This window comes from Alosa alosa, chromosome 11, assembly GCF_017589495.1.
Source record: "Alosa alosa isolate M-15738 ecotype Scorff River chromosome 11, AALO_Geno_1.1, whole genome shotgun sequence".
NCBI lineage: Eukaryota > Metazoa > Chordata > Actinopteri > Clupeiformes > Clupeidae > Alosa > Alosa alosa.
The window spans coordinates 9,109,563-9,122,449 of NC_063199.1; the positions used below are offsets into that span (position 1 = coordinate 9,109,563).

Here is a 12,887-nt window from a genome sequence, read left to right on the forward strand (position 1 = left end):
TCATTTAGAAGAGCATTCATTTGTAGCTTATATCGAGAGAGGGCTGACACATATTATAAAGGCAATCTTAATCATTTTACCAACAGTGGCGTAGAATCATGTATTTCTTCAGTGTAAAACACCAGCATAAAGTTATTACCACTACAGGATAGGGTTGGAGCTCTGAGCGAGATGGTTTGATTGATCGGGGGGTTCAGTAGCCTATTTGTGGGCCGGGCACTTGCGCGAGACATGGGAGGAGCAGAAGGAAGACGCTCTGCGGAGAACGCATGCAGGGTGTCAGCACATAACAAGCATACGTAATCTAGGAGAACCCCCCTTCCGGCAACGACCACTTTTCCCTATCCCTGCATTTTATGGAAGTAGGCCCTACCAGATTTTCAAACAACTTTGTCCTTCCCCCCTTGTGTGGTCACCAGTTAGTCGCGGATGTGCCACTGTAAAAGGGGAGGGGGGATAGATTTTCCCCAATAGCCGCGTCTGTTTTGCTCGGCGCTGAGTGACATTCCTGTGGGTCAAAGATCGCTTTCATTTGCTGGTATGGAAACTCGCGGCTGCGGCAGTTGAACGCCTATTTAATTAAGAAGCGAAAGCGAGGGAAATAAGGAGCTGATCATGGCCAACGCATAAAGAATGGACTTGCTTGTGCCGCAGTCATGGCCAGATCCGCCAACAGATGCACTCAGGAAGGCGATTCCAGAGTGTCAGTCCCGTCGGAACGGGCAGAGGCCCGGGACTTCGTCGAACCTCGGGAACTGTCTCTTGAAGAAGTGCTGAAATCCTACGAGCAGCCCATAAATGAAGAGCAAGCTTGGGCGGTGTGCTATCAGTGCTGCAGTTGGCTTAGGGTGCCGCGCCTGAACCGCGCAGAAGACAGAACAGTTTACCAGGTGAAAGATCCATCTTCAATATTCCTTCACAGAGACGGTACTGTTTCTCTGCATCCGGAGCTCTGGAACAGTAACGGTAATAACCTTGTGTGGTTTCTAACTTCCTGATATTGCTATTAGGCGACTCAACGGTGAAAGGGCTGTATCCGCATCGTTAGCTCACTCATTGCCCACTAACTTGTCTGGTGTTTGGGGATTTTTTTGTCATCAGATCGTCACTGTGGGCTAGATAGCTCTCACTGCGGCTGGGTATCAAAACATCAGCCAAAATAAATAATTGGTCAAAATAACTCACCTGCTAGCCAGCCACCCGTTGAAGAATAGGCTTCTCTTGGATTGTGCCGGTTTAATATTATGCATTATTTATCAGATACAGTAGGCCTAGTCTACAGTCTCTGGCTTACATATGACATAGGCCTACTTGTAAGGGAGATTCCCTAATCGCATTTTTAGCTTATTTATTCTAGATATTTACGTTATATGCTATAGGCCTTGTAGTTGTAGGTTGCAAACCCTGGCATTTTATGGCTCAGAGACTATAGGCCTGCATGTCTTGAGGTAGCAGACCTGACGAAAGCTATGTAAAGAGGGGTTGTTAGGTCTAACAAATAGTGCGTGTTTACTTTTGGTGTGGTTTCAAAATAAGTCTCGGTTTGTTGATCTATTTTTGTAATCGATTATAAAGAAGCCTAGGCATTTCAGCAGTTCAAAAGTGGCGAAAGTGTTTTATAGTCAACACATTATGGGAATAACTGTAGGCTACTGCAAAGCATCAGAGTAGCCTAGCCTTATCTAAAGATTCCAGAAACGTTTCTATATTTTTAGTGATCAACTTCTTATTGCCCTGAGCATGAACATAATCAAAGTACTTTTTACTAATGCTTTAGGTCTCTGTAGTGTAGACTTACAACCTGTGTTCATTGGCAACATAATACAACTTCTGACCACAACACAAAATAATTGACACAAATCTCTATTCTGTAGTTGGACATCTACCATGTCACATAATAGAAACATAATAGAAGTAGGCCTACATATTTCCATGTTCAGTTTAGCTGGCATGAATGGTTCTATAGAGTTTTGATGACATAGCCTTGCAAGAATTGTGCTTGGAATGTGGGCATTTGTAGGCAAATGGTGTGTTGACAGTTCAAGGTCAGGATTTGTTTTTAACGCTTTGAGGCTATTGTTTTGGTTGAGGTCAAGATCTTGACTGATCTATATTTAGCAACAGACTCAGGGAGGTCATAAGTAATACTGCTGCACATCAGGGACTTTTTCAAGGTGAGTGGGCTTATTGGTGGGAAAGAAATCATCCACCTTTTCTCATGTTGTTTCCTGTTCTTCTCCTATTTCCCCCTCCCCCTTTCTCTCTCTCTCTCAGCCACTCTATCTTCCTCCTCTTTTCTCTATATGTGTCTGTGTACATGGGATAATCTTCTCTTGAAATCTCATTCAAAATTTCCATGGCAACAGATAGCAAAGTCTTTCTTGGGAAAGCAGAGAAATGGAGGTTGCATGAATAATATTACAGTCTCAGGGGTTGGCATAACAAATAACAATGGACTATTTGGCGAGAGATTACATTTGTAATGTCTGACCCATAGTTAACACATGCTTTCTCTCTCTCTCCTTCTCTCTCTCTGTCTCCCATGCACATTTATTTTCCTTTCTCTCCCTTTTGTGCATTCTCTCAGTCTCTGTTTCAGTGTAGTAACTCTCACTCTCTTTAGTCCTTCGTGTTAAGTATTAGTTGAATTCTACTGACCAGTTTCTATTGTATTATTCGACTCTTACCCTCCAAAATAGCACCTGCCCAAACTGGTTTAGGCCAATAGAGCTCCAATTCCATGTGTATTTGTTTGTGTGTGTGTGTGTGTGTGTGCACGCACGTATGCAGGGTGTAAATGTGTGTATGGAATGAAGGCTATTGACTGGAAATGTCTTCACATCCATCTGCTATCGGCAGTCCCATCCCAGCCCCCCTTTTTTGTTTTTGCCAGGGCCTTGCCCTGCTTTCCGGGTTCCTTTGTGGACGGAGAGGACAGTGCTGACCTCCAGCTTGTTGTATCACTTCTCAGGTTTTGGCTGCCCTGCTGATTGTGATGTTTCGGCCCCCCTGGGTGTCCTAAGTGATATCTGAGTCAGGCATTCTGTGCTCTACGCGTGGAAAAGCAAACTGCCAGAGAGCAAGGACCGCAGCTCAGGCTACGGCTTAATAACATCAACATGAAGCAGCTCCACCCATAATGCCACAAGAGAAAGGAGGAGAAAATGCATGCAGAGAGCATTAATCAGAATGTCCAGAGTTTTCACTTTCCCCGCATTCATGTTTCATTCATGTGTCACTTGCCCTTAATTATAAGAGGGAACTGCATATAGCATGCCAATGTCTGAAAACTCAGTTCATGTGTTGGTGTAAGGCGACTGAGCCCCTTTCTTTTCAAGCAGCAGCTTTTGAACAGGAGAACTGTGGGAACGAGGCACGGTGGTGTGAGACTGCTCTCAAATCTCTTTCTTTCCTCCCTTCTCAGATGACACAGAGGCACTGTCCTACCCGCCTGTTGCTGAAAGCCAGGTGAGCGCTCGCTGTTCTCGGTTCACAAGTCCGACCTGTGGACAGGCCTTATCTAAATAAACATCCTCCTGTAGAACTTTGCTCTGATGTGATTCATGGTTACAGTTGGCATTATTTTTGGCATATGCTCTTATTCAAAGTGTCTTACAAGTTAGACATAATACAAGCAAAGAGCTGATACAGGCAAAAAAAATTCAAAGTAAAGTGTCATGAAAAACATGCTTCAGTTCTACCTAACATACATGGTTTTACATATTTTATTGTGTCATAAATAATTACTGAAGGTCTAGTTAGGACATGTTTCTTCCTTGTGTCTTTTCTTACCCACTCTTCCCTCTGACACCCTCGCTTTCAGTTGGTTCAGTCCCTGGGAGTGGCCATCTACAAGGCCCTGGACTGGGGATTGGACGAGAGTGAGGAGCGGGAGCTGAGCCCCCAGCTGGAGCAGCTCATTGACCGCATGGTCGGGGGGGTCGAATCCACCGAAGGTGGGAGTGAACCTGGGGGCAATAGTGCAACCGACGAAGGCTACAGTGGTCAAGAGGAAGAAGAGGAGGAGGAGGAAGGCGAGGTGGCGACTCGTGCAGTGCGCACCTTTCGTCAGGTGATGGCGCTGTGTGGAACCAGGCTAGCAAACCCAACCCTCGCCCCGGAGCACTACCAGTCGGTGTGCAGGGCCCTGTTTCTGGAGACCTTAGAGCTGCAGACCTTCCTGAGTAAGATCAGAGATGCCAAAGAGGTACGCTCCAAAGATGGGAGAGAGGTAGATGGGGTGGGGGGGGGGGGTGAAAATGATAAGAGAAGACTGAAGAAAATGAAAGGTTCTGTTCACACAAAAACTTAAATCTGGCACAATGTGTTAAAATAAATAATAATATAGTACTAGATTACAATTGAAAACAATGCTTCAATACCATTGAGAAAAGAAGAGGTCTTTGTAAATAGTGAGAAACAAGTAAGCATTTGTTTGATGTGGAAAGGAGATCCAAGAATAGACTGATTTTCAAGTCAGACTGTGTTGGAAATACACATGTTGCAGCCCCCGCCATCCTTTTATCACCAGCAGTTGTAGGCGACCCCAACACTCCCTCAAGGGTCCTCAGAGTCCCTCTCTTCCCATGATTCCATGATTTCAGAGAGTCCTTGCTTGAAGTGTTGCTGATCACCACGCTGAATTATTCATGGCCTCCTTGAGTGAGTCAGTGTCTGCCCGAAAGAGTGCTGCTCTATTGTACTGCTATTGATCCGGGTGGTCTGTCCTGGTCCCGTAGATGCTGAAGAAGATCCGCACGGAGGACAGCCAGGAGGACCGGAGCGCAGCAGAACTGGACGCCCTCAAACACACAGACTGGGTGAGAGACGCTGCTGGGTGGACTCTTCAGGGAGGGAGGCTGTGGCACAGACTAAACTTGGACCATGGTCCTGATCTTTGTCCCTTTGGATTGCTGTCGGTGTCCATAATATAAATGCCAGCTGGCTCATTTCTTTAACGGCCGCAAATACTGTACCCTCTCTCTGTTGTTTATATTGAAGTCTCACTCTCCCATAACAACAGGATATGAATTGATCAAATCCAATTCAAAATGCCATCTGTTTAGGTAAAGCGGTAATGAAAAGAGGATTATGAAATGCCAGTGCTGTAATTTCAACCCTTATATCATAGCATGTTGATTTGACAAGGATGATACTCAGAGTGAAATGAGATAGTCAGATGGCTCATATATAAGAAACTGATGAAGCTCCTGTGAGGACGATGATGATTATGATGACGACAGGCATATGACTGGTGACGTGTGTGTGTGTTTGTGTGTGTGTGTACTTGTATGTATGTGTGTTACTGTGTCTGTGTATATGTGTCTGTGTGTCTGTCTCTGTGTGTGTGTGTGTGTGTGTGTGTGTGTGTGTGTGTGTGTGTGTGTGGCAGGCTCGTCTGTGGGTGCAGCTGATGAAGGAGCTGAGGCAGGGGGTGAAGCTGAAGAAGGTGGAGGAGCAGCCCTTCAACCCGCTGCCCACCGAGTTCAGCCTCACGCCCTTCGAGATGCTCATGCAGGACATCCGCTTGCGCAAGTACAAGCTGCGCAAAGTCATGGTGAGCCCAAACAAGCAGAGCCGTCTCTCTTTAACAGTCTCAGAGTCCACAGTGGCGGTGAGTGGGCATGGCGTTTCTGTTCCGCTAGACGTAATTGCTGGATGCTATTCTCTTGTGTCTTCCCTGTCCATTACTCTCCCTTCCTTTTCTTTCTCTCTCTTCCTCCCTCTCTCTCTTTCCCTCTGTGGCTCTTTTGTTCCTGTTTCTCAGGTGGATGGTGATATTCCCACGAGGGTGAAGAGAAACGCACATGAACTCATCCTGGAATTTATCCGCTCCAGACCACCTCTAAAACCTGTGAGCTACCTCAGGATTTTTGCTATGATTACATGACTGTTAAGAACTTAACCAAAATACATATGTTGTAATGGTGTATTTACCTACATGTAGGCCTATCCATCAGATGAACCACACAAACAGGGTCAAACCCCCTTAGCTGTTGTAAAATCAGTGTAACCTATGGACTCCGAGTGGCTTATTGCTTTTCTAAAACTGTTACTATAAATACCTGGCAAAGTTTCATAAAGTAGAGGCACAGCAACTAGAAATATACCGAGTTATTCCTAGATAATCATTCTTCCGCCAAGAAATATATTTCCTCTATCTGAATGGTTGCCAAGCAACGTTGAGATGCAGCTACTTTAACTTTTGTATCAAGTTATGGTAGCGCAGTAATATGCGAAACGAAATGCGGTCAAGGTGTATGTTTATGCTGCATTTTACAACGGCATCAAACGTGATTCAGCCAATCACAATCAAGGACCGGAACTATCAGTTTTAGAATAAAAAATCTAAAACATGCATTTTAATGAGTCTTAATATAAAGCATTTTGAATCTGTTCTATGTATCTCCCAGTGATGAATTGGAATGAGCTGTGTGTATCTGTGTTCTCATCTTGTCTGACAGGTGTCAGAGCGCAGCTTGCCCCCACCACCACAGCGGCCGCAGTCCCTCCATGATCGCGTCCTGGAGGGGATCCGACAGGAACGCAAGCTCAGGCCTGTGGATCCTCCCAACTCTAAGAGACGTGAGTCAGTCCGAGCCTAACACCTTTAGCCAGCCCAATCAGTTAGTCATTACTCCTGCTCAGTGCTATGCAGTGGGTTATAGTTCACTGTGAAACTGATAAAAGGTGATGTGTCAGTGTAGTAACAGGAAGTAAATGATAATGTGTATGACAGTCAGTGTATGAAAATGACTGAATTGGAGTGTGATAATACCTTGTGGGACGTGGTAAATGGTATCATCATTCTTTGAAGTAACACAATGTAGGAATTTATTTAAATGCTTTCCTTTACCTTTGCCCATTTCTTTTATCAATTTTAAGTACTGGGTACCCAATTAGTGCTGATGGGTAATCCCAATTTGTCTAAAACCAACGGAAAAGGCCATTAAGACATTAGGACATTACATAGTGCAATACAAGGGGTTCCGGAAGCGCATTTGCAATATCAGAGGCTCCATTCTCTTTATTTTTTTAGCCATTTCTTTAGAAGTAAAATAACTACATTATGTTGCTTTAAAGTAAAAAATGGCACTGATAATCACAATGGTGAGGATGATTATCGTTACTATGATACCATGATGATGAATGATACTAGGATGTTGATGATGATGGTAATTGTGGTCATGATTGTGATTATGGTGATTATGGTGATGATGATGATGGTAATCATGGTCATGATGGTGATTATGGTAATGATGATATTGTTGATGATGATGATGATGGTCCAACCCCTCTTGTCTTGTAGCCTTCGGCTCTCTGCCTTGCCTGGCACACACCTGCTTGTGTGACATGAAGTCCACTTCCTGTATAGACCTGTCTGTCACAGAGCTTGGGACACGCCCCCCCTCCCGCCCCAGAGTCCTGCTCAAAGCACCGACTCTGCAGGAGATGGAAGAGATGAACATCTTTGAGGTAACAGGAAACTCAATACTGTGATCTTGCCTCACAGACAGAAAAAAGGGGTTGCATTTCCCGAGTCATATTTCCACAGGCACAAATTCCAGTAATGATTTTAACCACTCCACAGACTGATATTGTTCATCAGATAATACTGCCTCAGACGCTCAGCCCTTATCACTGATAAATGTGCACCTTGCCAAGTTATGGTTGGAGATGTCTAGCAATGGTATGCTGTTTGTAGTGCTGTTGGTAGCAGTAGTGCCTTACCTGTAGACTGCTATCCTATCGATGTATTCCCTGTTCAGTGTGTTGTTGTGCTGGTGTCTCTTGCAGGAGGAAGACTCTCCGGGCAGTGGGGAGATGCGCCGGGCGGAGAGCTCCCCCACACCCCTGAAGCGGGACCGCTCCTTCTCGGAGCATGACCTGGCCGAGCTGAGGGGGGAGATCCTGCCCTCGCTGTCCGAGTCTGGGCACCTGGGCGGCCCTGTGGTGCTGAGGGGAGAGAGGCCTCGCGCCAACACGCTGGGAGGGGCCTGGCCGCTCCCCACGTACAGAGGTCAGTCAGTGCTAGAGCCACGGCCATAAAAGCATGATTTACGGAAGTTGTAGTAAGTAGAAGTAGAGCAAATGTAACCAACAATTTTTTTCCATTAACTTAATTTTGCTTTCTTTTTTAGATAATATCCAAAAGATATTCATTTTTATCTGCATTAAAGGACAGCTTCTGTCTAAGAACCATCTAGAATCTATTTTCGAAGTTGTCCTTTAAGCATTAAGAAAACCTACAGTATAACATTTCATCAGAAGGTTTCAAACTGAGTGCTCTGATGCCTTTTACACTAGACTTCTAATCTAAGTGATGAATATAATGTAATGCAATGAAGGATTAATGTTTTTTAGTAATTACATCAACTGGTAAAATAACCTATAATGGTATATTTAGAAGTGATCAAAGGTGCCTTCATGTGTCTGAAGGTCAAAGACATTTTACTCTGCAGGGTATTAAAGGGACTGAGTCTGTTGCCGTCTCTTGACTCTAAACCAGGTGGTGTTGATTACATTGTCCTTATGTATGACAAGAGCCCATGTAAAATCTGTGTAGTCTCTGGGACATGAAAACAAATATTGTGACAGCATATTTCATTATGTCCCCATACTGCCCACTAGGGGGAGCCAGAGCCTTGTCCTCTCTCAAGGGTAGCAAGGCCTTGAAGATGGAAAAAAATCATCTAACCCATGATTCCGATGTTCTGTTGGGCCCACAATGAGTCTCTTTGTGTTTGACCCAAATGATTATGATTTGATGAAAGGGACATTAAATGTTCTCAGGGCCCTTATGGTATTCAACTGATAAAAGCCACTCGGAGGCTACTGTATACTGTGCACACCTAGAATACTAAAAGCTGAATTGTTGTTTGTTTTTCTTTCTTTTCTTTCTTTCTCTCCGTCTTTCCTTCTCTCCCTGTAGCCTCTTTTCCTGTTGCTGGCTGGATGCCGTCCTCTCCGGCTCGCTGCTCCCTGAGTTCAGTGGAGGAGGCGTCAGAAGGGGTGGGGAGTGTCTCTCCCTCTCGAGGGGCCAGCAAACGCCAGTGGATGGTGAGTGGGAAAGGCTCGTTACTGCAGCGCCGCGCCGCTCCTGACGCGGCCTCTCAGCCACTCAGCCGTGCACTCCTCCCTGCCTCGCAGCGCCACTCCGCTAACACGCAGCGGGACATGCCTGCTGTGTCAGAGCACTAGTTTCAAATCCCCCTCTCTTTCTATCTCTCCCTTTTTCTCACTCTCGCTTTCTCTCACCATTTCTCTCTGTCCTCTTCATAAAAGGAGGAGTTCAGTCACCCTGTGGAGAGCCTCACATTAACAGTGGATGAGGTCATTAACGTGCGCCGAGTGCTGGTGAAGGCCGAGATGGAGAAGTTTCTGCAGAACAAAGAGCTCTACAACAATTTGAGGAAGGGCAAGGTGCACAACAAGTCACTCAATAAAACAATGGCACCAGTTTGTTTTTGACCTCTGATTCACACAGTCTCTCACCCTGTGTGTGTGTGTGTATGTGTGTGTGTGTGTGTGTGTGTGTGTGTATGTGTGTATGTTTATGTGTATTTCTACCTGCCCAGGTATGCTGTTGCTGCCGGGTGAAGTTTCCACTCTTCTCTTGGCCATCCACTTGTCTTCTGTGTAAAAGGTGAGGGGCATTGTGACTGTGTATGGTGGCTGTTAACGGAAGTTGTATATATAGTGCAAACTAATGCCTTTTCCTCTTTGTTTCGCAGGTCTGTCTGCAGTTCTTGCAGTGCAAAGGTATCTATGTTCCCTCAACACATCACATGGCACTCGTATTGATGTATATGCACCATGTGCTGGTGTGTCTCATGGTCTCTATTAAGTGGAGCATTAATGATTGATAGATTCTATTGTATTTCTTGTAATGGCAGCAGCTGATTGAAATGGAGAAAATAACGTAACGTATTAAATTGGTCTGTATCATCTGTTATGCATTGACTTGCATAGATTACCTGTCATTACCTGTCCTATCTCTGGTGGGTACCTCACAATGATATCTTTCTTTGTGCTGTGTCGTCTGGAGCTGTGGTTTGTGGGGTTACATGTGTCTGTTCTTGTCCCTCCAAGTGTGTATGTGTGTGTTTCTCATGGGGTCATGTGGTGCTTTGTTATTACATTATTATCCTCTGCTGGTCTGTCTTCCGTATCACTGCACTGGACTGCCACTACTGTAGGTCACGCTACGCTACTTGACCCCCACACCTCCCCAACCCTCGTTGTTCACTTCTTTTGCTTTCCCCGACCCCACAGATGAAGATCCCTTCCAAGAAGATGGCGCACATTCCTGTTTACACCGTCGGCTTCCACAGCAGCCCTAGGAGCCAGCATCGCAAGAGCGAGGTCTACAAGTGAGTCTGCCCGTGATCTTCAAGACACGCCCGATTCCATTTCAATTCCACAATTGTCTTTTGATTCTTTCTGGTATTATCAGATCTACTGTAGGTAGACAGTTGGTCTGTCACTGCATTCTGCCTGCCTCTGCCACCAACGGTTGGCTTTAACCAGCCCTTCTCAGCAGCGCTCAGTAGCGTCAGCCTAATAAGAGTCCATCACCTAGATCCTTAAATACTCTTGCATAATGACCCCTCCTCTTATCTGGTGACGGCACTAAGTAGCCATTACATAATCCCTGCACTTGCTCGCTCTAATACGGCCGGTTTCCTTTGCATTGTACTGGAATCCCCAAATGTAGATGCTGCACAGTGGTTCACCAATGACACATGGTAGACTCTATCAACAAATGTTACACTGTTAATAACACTCTAAATAACAGATAATACACACACTCAAATCTCACATATCTTAGTCACATGCACCATCTCATTCTCTCTCTTTCTATCTCTCATACACACACTCACAAACACACACACACACACACTGACTCTCTCTGTCTTCCCCATCCTAGATCTCTGCGCTCTCTCTCTCGTCGGTCGGTGGAGGAGGAGTTCCCACATCTATACGCTCACGGCTGCAGCTTGCGGGACGTGTGCGCCGAGTGCACCAAGTTCGTGGCCGACGTCATCTCCTCCAGTCGCCGCAGCTTGGACATCCTCAACAACACCCCCAAGAGGGAGAAGGCGCCCCCCACTGTGTCCTCAGCCCCTACCTCCACCTCAGCTAACCAGCACCCTCAGACTCAGCACCTGGCCCAGCCCACGCCACACCCACAAACACCATCCACGCCCAGGAAGAAGATCAAGTGAACCCCCCACCCCACCACCACCCCATAGACATACATTGACCGCCTGTTTGACTGACTAATGAAAGACCCCCAGCTTTAATAATAATTTTAAAAAAAACATTAACACCTTCCATGGCAGACCTCAGATGGACTGACTGACTGACTCTGATTGAGTGCTGTTCTGACAATCGAATGAACTATCGCACTTGACTACTAACGCTTCTGCTTTGAATGGCAGTCTGTTTGAATGATTGATTACATCATCGAAACTGATCAAAGGGTTTTAACACATAGATCTGCTGATTAACTGGAACTTGTACGCAATCCCAGTTGCCCCATTAGTGCACTGCTCAGTATGCCCCCCAACTCCACACATGCTGCCCTCTTTGCCTCAGCCCTGCCCCCCTCCCTCCCTCCGTGCCCCCAGCATATGCGCTTGTCTGATGTTGCTGCACCCCATTCAGGCTGTGTTCCAGAGCTGGACGTATAGGGCAGACCAGCGAACGCCATCTCTGCCTTAGCTCTTCTTTCCCTTCACACTGGCCCTTCACCTCTCTGCACATGTTTGGATAAAGAGTAACCGAAGAGTAGGATAACAGAATTGAAGAGGAGCAGGGTTATCCTAAATGAAAACTCCTAGTTGCCTTGCATTTTTTATGTTTGAATGTATTAATTTAGCTATTGATAAGCAAACCTGGCACCTCTCCAATACACAGCCCCTTAGCACTAAAAAGGCAATGTTGGCCTAGACTGTTGTGTGACAGACGTGGTGATCCCCAGGAGGAAAAAGAATGGACTTTGGACATGACTGCCAGATCAACGAGCTACTCCGAGCACTTCTGAACTATTTTTAAAACTGATGAAAAAAGAACTTCACCCATGATGGTGGGCGCTAGTGTGCTTTGCCACCACTGTGCGACTATCTGAATGTAGATAGAGACAGTAACATACTTGACATTTTGGCAGAGAGTTTCTGAGCAAAAAGTCTGTCGCCTCAGCACCTTACTGAACCCAAGCTCTCGAGTTCCTCTGCAGAAAGAGGCTGGATGTCCTCCTTGCCCTGCCCGCCGTTACCCTCACCAACTCTCCACATGGTCTTGTGTGATCTGCTTGTATTTTGTAAACACCTCAACTGCAATAAATCAAACTGAAAAAGTGTACCCTTTTGTGGGGTGACTGTTTAATCACTGGGGACTTGGTGTAAATAATTGGTTTGAGGTGGAGTACAAGGCACTCCAGCTGGCTTTTTTCGAGACAGGAGATGTGTTTGTGTGAGTGTGTGTGTGTGTGTGTGTGTGTGTGGAGGGTGGGGGTTGCTGACAAAAACACTTTGTGTTAAATGCTGACAGACGGGCTTGCTGTTCTGTGCAGCACCCTGCAAAAAATGGTCCTCTGGAGAAAGATCAGTGTCTGTCCACTCCTAACCTTTTTTGTTTTTGCCAAAACCTCAGATGAATCACACATTTGCATTTGTTAGAACACTAAATTAACAAAAAGTAAGAGCAACTTCCAATTGTTTTTTAGAGCAGACATTCCTGTTATGACTCTGACGAGCCACTTCCTAATCAGCTTTAGAAGAAATCTGACAGTAGCACAGTAACTCACCGAAGCAAACTCCAGCGGCAAACACGGTATGCAACGCTCCGCCTCTGGGCATGAATAAGTAATCAGAAAGGCCAGG

The 12,887-nt window shown here is 45.7% G+C and overlaps 1 protein-coding gene across 3 annotated transcripts; it reads left to right on the plus strand.

Annotated features, from left to right (window-relative positions):
- spire2 (spire-type actin nucleation factor 2) lies at positions 1–12,364 on the plus strand. 3 transcript variants are annotated; one of them, XM_048257966.1, is made up of 15 exons: positions 126–966; positions 3,425–3,468; positions 3,824–4,207; positions 4,740–4,820; positions 5,393–5,557; positions 5,768–5,854; positions 6,465–6,585; positions 7,310–7,476; positions 7,798–8,020; positions 8,933–9,060; positions 9,286–9,423; positions 9,579–9,646; positions 9,735–9,762; positions 10,276–10,373; positions 10,931–12,364. In XM_048257966.1, the coding sequence occupies exons 1-15, from the start codon at positions 657–659 to the stop codon at positions 11,226–11,228; spliced, it is 2,340 nt and encodes a 779-aa protein (XP_048113923.1). In that variant the 5' UTR covers positions 126–656; the 3' UTR covers positions 11,229–12,364. The 3 variants fall into 3 exon arrangements, with proteins under 3 accessions (XP_048113924.1, XP_048113923.1, XP_048113925.1); XM_048257968.1 differs by having other exon boundaries at positions 800–890; XM_048257967.1 differs by lacking the exons at positions 10,276–10,373; positions 10,931–12,364 and adding an exon at positions 9,897–10,231 and having other exon boundaries at positions 1–966.
- Positions 12,365–12,887: the final 523 nt, after the last annotated feature.